We start from the raw sequence: 10,478 nt of genomic DNA, 5'->3' as shown, positions 1-10,478 counted from the left end.
AAATACAAGAATATCAATAAAGTACTCACTAGTGACTGGTTTCCATATAGAATTTAGGCATTTTAGTTGAGAAACATAATTGGTCATTTTACCCACAAATAGCAGTCAATCAGTCAGCTACAACATAGAACCAGGCACATAAATGCATCAGTCCAAGTTTCCATACCTCATTAGCACGAATAGTAATTTATATGGATCATGTTATGTCAACGCGGTTTATATCAGAATCCAAATCAAATCAGTTTAAAAGTTTAAGGAATGACTCTGTCAATATGACATCAAAAAAATTGTAGATTCATTCTCAATATAGGTTGTGTGAACCAACTGATGATTTGAATGAAAATAAGACAGTGATTTTCTAACATATGTTACTATATCACACTAGTTACACTTATGATTTACTTATCCATAAATGAAATAATCTTGAATAAAAGATCAGAACAATAAACATCACTGAATGATTTAAGGCTAGTAGACATTAGATAGATTTAATAATGTTTAATTGAAATGAAATGAATGCCAATTCTAGAGTAGCTTTGTACAGGAAACTGATATAAAAATGTTTTGAGAGCATATGATTCAATGTACATGATAGAAAAATGTAGTGAAATCTGTTTGTCGTAATACACTAATTATAGAGATGTAATTTCGTTCATTCAATTGTACCTTTTAATTGTCTACTCACATTTACTCATTAGATGAATTCTACCTTAATTATGTAATCTGATTAAATAATCAATAAAGTTTTTGTTTCCCTTCATTATGTCTCATGACTAGTATTTAAACATACATAATCTATATGTAATATAGATAACATAGAAATACCCATTCATTTCAACTACAATGTGTAATTGTTATGTCTACTTATTGTTCTAATGATTTTCTGTCTAATTTTAAGCTTCAATTTTAACTTTACTAACTAAAGTAAAACAATATTTCGTTTACAATCAGATTACTATATGCAATTTCATAGTGGATAAGATTTAAAATGAAATAAATTTTTATTGTTTTTATTAAATTTTACAAAAAGACTGTGGTATGAGTTCCTCATATCCATATAAGTAGTATATAACAATAGTCAGGAATAGAATGTATTTCAATCAATCAGTCAGTCAGCTACAACGTGGGATCAGCCACTTATATACATCAGTCCAAGTTGCCATACCTCATTCACACAACAAGATGAATACCGGATTCATAAAAGTAGTTAATTCAGTGGTGGTAATATATAAAAGAAAGATTGCATATAAGGACATAATACAGGAAGAAAGAATTAGTTGGTAGAAACAAAGATATGAAGCGATTTTAATCTCATAGTTCAAAGGAAGACAGAGAGTGTATACACCGATGCCATTGTGACCGATTCTGAGCCATGTCACCAAGAGTCTCCAACCATTGGTTACGATAGTCACGCGGACCCCAACCAAGTAGTCTGCATCTACCAACATGGCTCAGACTGGAAGTTAGTGACTTCAAGCACTGATGCCACGTTTTGGTTTGGCCGCCCCTAACTTTCTTCCAACCATCCCGAACACCGGGTTGCATTGCACGTCGTGGTAATCGGTGTTCAGGCATACGTAACACGTGACCCAACCATCTCAGTCGATGAATATTCATAACCTCATCAACTGATTTACCATCATTTCCTAATACCCTGCGTCTAACCTCACTATTACTTACCCGGTGATCCCAGCAGACGCCAGTAATATTTCTAAGGCATCTGTGGTCAAATACTAGTAGCTTACGAGTATCTTCTACTCTTAATGGCCATGTTTCGCTGCCGTAAATTAAAACAGAATGTATTTCAGTAGAAAATCGAGAATTAAACAACGGGAACAAAAATTAATTGGTATGAAAATGCACGAACAATGAAATTTGAGACGATGGACTGATATTTACAAAAAAGAACCGTCAAGTTTAAGACAATTGATTGATATTTTGCAAATGTATGTATGTATGTATGTATCCAAATACATTCGATTGCCCCCCTCCACTCATGTTCTTATTCACTATGGGGGCTGGTCGTATTTAATTAATATTTTTAAGAGAAATTCATTGAGTTACTAACAGTAGTAAATATCTACCCTCGGATCAACACATTTAGAAGTATTAAAGACTTTTAGTGAAATTATCTAACTAACCATACAATGATCATTCTTCGAAGATTCTTTTTTTTAAAAAAATCTTAAGCTTAGATGAACATTACATAATGAGATTTTTCATACAAATAGTTTCATTTATCATTATAATGATAAAAAGGAACGATATTTTGAGCAAAATAACAACAATTCATTATAATTCATTTAGTTCTCATCAATTGTAGATTCAAATTACTTATATGGAAGAGTTTAGTTAGAAGTTAGTAATGATCACATATTTGTAGTAAGGTAAAAAAATAACTGTAAAATCGTGCATGATGGACAGCTCACAGACTTGTTCGAGGTAAAGACCAGTGTCATGCAAGGTTGCTTACTATCATTCTTCTTTCTTCTCTTCGTGATATACTGGATCATGAAGACGTCAACATCTGAGGGGAAGCATAGGATATAGTGGATAGCTAGGATGCAGCTAGACAATCTAGATTTCGTAGATGATCTGATTTTTCTATCGCACATGCAACAACAAATGCAGGAGAAGACGCCAACCAGTATTCTACAACACACTCTGTTCTGAGCCTTCCTTTCTGTTCATTCTTCTCATGTCTGTCTCCATTTCTCCGTGTAATATTTTCTTTGACATTTCGCTTTCCCGTTGACCTTGAGGATTCCATGTGAGAGCTTGCCTTATCACGCAGTTCGGTGCATTCCTCAATGAGTGTCCTATCCACTTCCAGTACCTCTTCTTGATTTCTTCCTACACTGCAATCTCGCTTGTTCTCTCACACAGTAGGTTGTCAGTGTCTGATGTTGTGTGGTCAACAGTTTCGAAGTATTTTGCGTAGGTAATTGTTAATAAATACTTGTATCTTCTGAATGATGGTTTTCGTAGTTCTCCAAGTTTCCGTCACATACAGTAGAACTGTTTTGACATTTTTATTTAAAATTCTGACTTTGGTTTTGGTTGACAGTTGTTTTGAGTTCCAGATGTTCTTCACTAGTAGATATACTGGTCTTGTTTTGCAGATCAGCGCGTTCACACCTGCATCATATCCACCGTGTTCATCAATGATGCTGTCCAGATATGTGAATGCTTTTACATCTTCCAAATCTTCTCCATCAAGTGTGATTTGATTGTTGTGTGTTGTGTTGTATCGGAGAATCTTGCTTTTCCCATTGTGTATTTTGAGACCTATTGTTAATAACAGTATCATAAACATATTAAATACAACTTCAAATCAATGTATGTTTAATAAAATTCATTCTTGTTCAAACGATTTCCAAGTAGCGTGCCTTCTCAATCTCAGCATATCAATTCTATTTCAAAGTTTCGTATGTTTATGGATAATAACTTGTAATAAATCTCAAATAAAAGTTACCAGTATGTCTAAATCAGAGTTGCGTCTCTTATTCTCAGAAAGAGGTTTTTGTGGATATTATATTAATTTCAATGGTTGAGATCATGAGACATTTGGAGCTCGACCACCATGAAAAACCTGGAAGCACTGGATGGTCTTTTCGTCCAGAGGAGTCCCATACTGGGAGGAAATGGCCGTCTAGTGTTTACACGTTCATCATGGTGGCCTAGCTTCAATTGACCCATGAACTTAACTATTAAATTTTCATTTCTTAATTAATAATTGGCTAGAAATCTAATTTAATTTTCCCTCTACCCACTACCTTCATAATTTTCAATACAGTTTAGAAAACCAGTATAGGGGTTGGGGAGATTATTAGGTTTTAGATTGAGATCTTGAACTGATTAATGTTAGACAACTTTTGAAAACCCGGAAGCACTGGACGGCCGTTTCGTCCTATTGTGGGACTCCTCAGCAGTGCGCATCCATGATCCCGACTCGAGAGATTCGAACACAGGGCAATCATTCTCACGCGCGAACGCTTAACCTGCTAGATCACTGAGCCGGCATCCAATGGTGGTAATGTCTAACCTCTACCAATCCACGAAATTTCGCGACCATCTTCCATCGTACTGAGGTAGATAACTGTCTCTACCCGACAGTGGATTAGCTCCACTGGTCACGGCTTCTCACTAGAACTCCGAGAATTCCCTCACAAATCTAGTCACTAGTGAGCACATGGTAATAAACAGTTTTTAGTGGTTGTGGAGAATGTTAAGTGACCAGTGGAGCTAATCCGTGTCGAGTGGAGACAATTATCTACCTCAATACAATGGAAGATGGTCGCGCAACTTCGTGGATTGGTTGAGGTTAGACATTAACGCCAATATTGATTTTATTTTACACATTTAGCTTTACTGACGTCATTTGATTCAAATGGGATAATGATATTGATTTGAATTTGTAACGAAAATAAACATTCAATGTTACATTGTTTTTGTTTTAGTTGAGTTTTATATAAGTTTACACTTTATTTTTTTAAAGTAAAGATTATATGAAGTCATGAATAAACATGTAATATTTCCTTATTATTATTATAATCGACTTTAAATGTATTTTCCTAATGTATAGTATCAATACAAAAACATATAAAGGATTATTTTAAATACATGTTACCGTTTTCATTTCATTAAGACAACAATACTTTATTGAAACTGAGAACTGATCGTTTTTGTTATAGTTGTGAACGCCGATTAGAGAGTAGTGACTTATCGATCGGATCAATGACCCAAAAAACACATGCGAGCAGTCTTGAGCTCTGATTGGCCCTGCTTCCTGCCTAACCCAGCCAGTTAAGTCCAGAACACCAAACTAGGCCTCTGAGATATCATATTTCAAAGATACTCGGTTTATATATCAATCAAACAGACCATAACGTACCATAAAATAAAAAATAACATTTGGACAACTGGAAAATGATACGTGAAATAAATATTGACCAGTAGGGAAACGACACGTGGAATAAAAATTGACCAATAGGAAAATGACACCATTTCACGTTCAAGAATAGCATTAGACTTAACAAGATAATTTTGGGGATATTTTTTTGAATATCCCAACAGTTTTGTTTTGATTGTATATTTTATTTTATTGTTGTTAGGGACGTTAGATCCACAGAATGTCACTTAGAAAAGGACCTGATTTTGTAATTTTACTCAGAAAATTCGAATTTCTTTGTTTTCCGGCCAAAAGCACCCTTTTCACCTTCATGTCGTATTTCTCACTTGAGAGGATCTTATACACTTTTGGTCCGTTATGTCTTTTAGTATGCTATCCTTCAAACTTAACAACTGTTTTTCAAAGGAATTTGTAGTGTATGCTACTGATGTAGATGGATATAAGTGGTATATATCATCAACTGTAAGTTATATACTTGGTAGTAGAAGGTTAAGAAGATAGAAGTGGAGAGAACGAAAACAAGGAGTGATTGGTGTGAAAACTAAGGAATAATCAAACCTAAGATAATTGATTGATATTTCGCAAATGAAGTATTTACTGTATGGTTTTCAAATTTTACTAAGCGATTATGTTATTTCGTATTAAAATACATTTGATCGTTCCCATTGGTGTTTCAATATTCATTATAGTATTCCTGAAGTTTATTTCTTATGTAGTTATTAACAGTATGATTTAAGTACACTTCTGTTGGAAAAACAATGCAAAGCTTTAAAACATAACTATCTTAACTGTTTGAATTCATTTAATATTGTCTGTCTGAGTCTTCCCATTGTTGTTTATGATTGCGATTGACCAGTCTCTTATTGCCATATGTGCAAGCTGTGCGGATTGCCTTGGTTTTGCCTTAAGTCACAAACGTTCTAAGCAAAGATAGATAATGGCTAGTAGTGGAATCTAGGACGCATGATTAATCCTATTTGGGACTCTTCAACTGGATGTACCTGCATCTCAGAGTTGATGTTCACAACAATGAGAAGATACAAGCAAACAACATCAAGTGACTTTAAACTTCATCCCATTGCACAAGCAGATGGCTATCAGGACTCAATACTTAAGTAGATAACACGATGGCATTTGAAGAGAACGATACTGTGTTCGAGTCCAAGAGTGAACATCAACTCTAAGATACTGGTACATCCAACTAATGAATTCCAAATAAGAGGAAACACACGTCCTAGATTCTAATGCTAGCCACTATCCATCTTTCCTTTTATATCTTAACTCTTATATATTTCATTTTATTTAATCACATATTATTTTTTCCAATGTGAAAGTATATTTTCACTAGAGACTGAATGTAATCCAAGGATTAAAATAGAATTAACTTCAGAAAAATAATTACATGAATTATATTATTTAATCATTATTACAACAGTCAATACTACTCACATAAGAATACAAATTTCAGACAATAATATACTTTTTCAATATGATTACCTTATGATTACTTTCAGATTAAAATTTCAAAGTGGTTTTTGTGGATATTTTAACCCAGGACTTATTAGTCTCGCGTGTGGACGCTTAACCACTAGACCACTGAGTCAACCGGTTTTCAATGGGGTTAATATTTAATTTCAACTAATCCACAAAATTGCTCCACTGTCCATCATTGTCTTCAGTGAGTTACTATCTCACAACAGAGTCGGTTGAACTGCACCGGTCACTGCTTCTTACTAGAACTCCAGAAAATACCTCTTGAAGCTAGTCACTAGTTAAGATATGTTGATTAATGTCAGAAGGGCTTTTTATGGATATTATAGTAATTTTAATAGTTGAATTTATGAGTCAATTTAAGCTAAAACATCATGGAAAACCTTGAAGCACTGGATAGCTCTTTCGTCTTAGTGTGGGACTCCTCAGCTGTGCGCATCAACGACCTCGCCTTGAGAGATTCGAAACCAGGACCTATTCGCTTGGCTTGCGAATCCTTAACCACTAGACCACTGAGCTGGCCGGCATTCAACGATGTTAATGTCTAACATCAACTAATCCACGAAATTGAACGACAAATTGATCATTGTCATCGGTGAGTCACTATCTCACGACAGACCCAGTCGAACTCCACTGTCCACTGCTTGTCAATAGAATTCTAGGCGATACCTCTTGAAGCCAGTTATTATTGAACGTATGTTGATTAATATCAGAAAGATTTTTTGTAGATCTTATAGTAATTTCAATGGTTTAGATCATGAGTTAATTGAAGCTAGACTACCATTAAAAGTTTGGAAGCACTGAACAACTGTTTCGTCCCATTATGTGACTCCTCAGCAGCGCATATTCACGATCCCGCCTCGAGAGATTCGAACCCAGGACCTATCGTTCTCACGCGTAGACGCTTAATCTCTAGACCAACAAGCCGGCCGGCATCCAATGGTGTTCATGTCTACCTTCATGTCTAACTTACATTAAATAATATTTTTATTTTGTAATTAATAAAAGTAAACAAAATAATTCAAAATATATCAAAATCTTGCATTTATTTATTCATTCAAATATTTTGAATAATCAAAGGAACGCCTTTAAACAACAACGGCAACAACAAAAAGAAAGAAAGAAAACACCAAAGAAAAACAGAATGTATTTACCATTTATATTTTCTATTTAGAAATATCTATATTTATACAACATGAAACATCTGAGAACAAGACTGAAATGATAAACATGTATTTATTCACGTCAAAATCACAGGTGAAATACTTTGAATATACATATAGATAGATAGATAGATGTGTGGATAGATAGATAGATAGATAGATAGATAGATAGATAGATAGATGTGTGGATAGATAGATAGATAGATAGATAGATAGATAGATAGATAGATAGATAGATAGATAGATAGATAGATAGATAGATAGATAGATAGATAGATAGATAGATAGATAGATAGATAGATAGATAGATAGATAGATAGATAGATAGATAGATAGATAGTTAAATCTTTTCTTCAATATCAGCTATTACCATTAATGGTTTATTAAATAGAACTGATTTATTATATTGTTGATCATTAAAATCTGTTGATTTCATTTGTTGTGGTATTATTATTCTATGCCCGTATGGTATACCAGCTGCACCTAAACCAGCTAATACTAAACGTTTTAATGCTTTTTTCTCATGTTTTATTTTACCACAATGTAATATAAAACGTTTAAATGCTTTACGTAAATCTTCTGATGCTGAACCATAGATAATTGGATTGAATGCTATACATAGAAATCTTAACCAATAAAAAAAATGATAAATAGTAAATGTAATACATAAATTAGGTAAAATATCATGAAATAAGATTAAAGTGTAATAGGGTAACCAACAGAATATAATGGAACTAATATTAATTAGAAACATAAAGATTGCTTTTAATTCAATTAAATGTTTCATTTTAATATTATAATGATAATTAGGTGTTGTTGTTGTTGTTGCTGTTGTTGTTGTTGAGGGTGATGATGGATCATTGATAATTATTGATTTATCTAATTGATTACTATTTCTTGGTGTTATCAATGTTGTAGATAGATTTGATAAATTTTCTGAATTTCTATTCGAACGTATCATATATTCATTGTTGATTGATGAATAGGGTGTATTATGATTTAATGGCATTAATGCACAACGTCTTAATGTTATAATATCATTACATTTATCATGTTTATCAGTTCTACCAGTAGAACGTCTTGATTGAGATAATTCTAATGGTTTTATATATGTATATGGTGATAATGTATGAAATGAATGTTTACGTAATATATTGGTAAGTTTTTCTTTGAAATTTTGTTGTTGTTGTTGTGGTGGTGGTGGTGGTGGTGGTGAGGATGAATGAGGTTGTTGACTAATCGATTGATTATTATTATCATTATTATTATCATTCAATTTATTCCTATTTACTTTTAAGAATACTTCAGATAATGAATTTGAGTGTTTTTTCATTATATTATTATTATTACTATTTTCTAGTTTATCCATAGGTTTCATTAAATTGATTGAATTTGAATCATTGGATTTTTCATTTGATACAGTATAATGAGATTTCATTAATATATTTGATGTTATAAATTCCGTTGTTAACGATGAGTGTTGTTCTTGTTGTTGTTGAGGGTCTTTCGTTGATGATGCTGTTGTTGTTGTAGATCTTAGTTGATCATATGAATCATCTTGATTTTGTATTGTTGAATTATCGGGTAATGTATTGATCATTATAGTTGAATCATTAGTGTCATTATTGATTAACTTTACATGTTGTGAAATATTACCATTATTATTATTATTATTATGAATACTGTTAATATTTGTAGTACTATTACATTTATGATTTATAAATGTATTATTACCACATAGTAATTGTTTTCCACCAACATGTACTCTTAATAAACCATATTTTGAATGATTATTTATATTTTTATAATTAAGGGTTTTATCGATTTTACATTTATTCCGTTTATTATTATCCATAGTATTATGATTATTATTATCAGTTTGATTGAAATCGATTTTATTGATATGATCATTAGATGATGTGAATTTTTTCTTTGATTGTCTATAATAATCATTATTATTATCAATTAATAAACCAATTGAAATACCACGTTTATTTATAATCACTTTAGAGAATACATGAAAATAAAAATAACACATTAAACAAGTTGGTATATACATTGAACAAATGGATATAAATAAACGTATATATATACTTACATGGATTAAACTACATTTATATTGTATAGAATCATTAGAATCATCATTATGATTAAGATCTAAAGAATTTGTCAAATCCATATTTTGTTTTTTGATAGATGATATATTTAATTGATACCAAATTATATAAACAATCAATGGTAATATAATGAATAATGCTAATAACCATATTAATAATAATAATAAACGTACACGTGTTGGTGACATAATTTGATTATATTTTACAGCATAATTAATAGCTAACATTCTATCAAATGCTATAATTACTAAATTAAACATATTCGTTGTACAAAAATAGATATCTATAATAATCCATAAATAACATATCATATAATAAGATAACCAATTCATTTTTAATATTAAATATATAATAGAGATAGGCATAATATATAAAGCAAATTGTATATCAATAATAGATAAATTAATTAAAAATTTACGTGTTGCATCAAAACGTTTATTTTTACTTATAAGTAATATAATAATCATAAATAAATTTGATGCAAATATAAATAAATTAATAAATAATAATAAACTTAATGTGATCATTTTATATGGTGATTTTATAAATTGTGTTATATTAAAGAAATTATTATATTCAATATATGTTATAGTTAAAGTATGATTCATAATGGCAGTAATAATAATAATAATAATAATAATAATAATAATCCTTTATTGTTTCAATGATATGTCTTAATTATCCATCAATATGATTCTATATAGATATATAGATGTATATGTATAATTGGGAAATAATATTAGAAATATTTCAGTAAATAATTCAATGAAATCATCATTAGAATGATGATTAGAT

The 10,478-nt window shown here is 31.3% G+C and overlaps 1 protein-coding gene across 1 annotated transcript; it reads right to left on the bottom strand.

Annotated features, from left to right (window-relative positions):
• Positions 1 to 7,565: 7,565 nt before the first annotated feature.
• Positions 7,566 to 10,150, bottom strand: MS3_00005805 (uncharacterized protein; the record flags this gene model as incomplete). The annotated part of the gene is made up of 1 exon (XM_035730193.2): positions 7,566 to 10,150. The coding sequence occupies one exon, from the start codon at positions 10,148 to 10,150 to the stop codon at positions 7,907 to 7,909; it is 2,244 nt and encodes a 747-aa protein (XP_035586684.2). The 3' UTR covers positions 7,566 to 7,906.
• Positions 10,151 to 10,478: the final 328 nt, after the last annotated feature.

The sequence above is a fragment of the Schistosoma haematobium genome, chromosome 3 (assembly GCF_000699445.3).
Source record: "Schistosoma haematobium chromosome 3, whole genome shotgun sequence".
In the NCBI taxonomy this organism is placed as follows: domain Eukaryota; kingdom Metazoa; phylum Platyhelminthes; class Trematoda; order Strigeidida; family Schistosomatidae; genus Schistosoma; species Schistosoma haematobium.
This window is presented reverse-complemented; position numbering and strand designations above follow the sequence as displayed.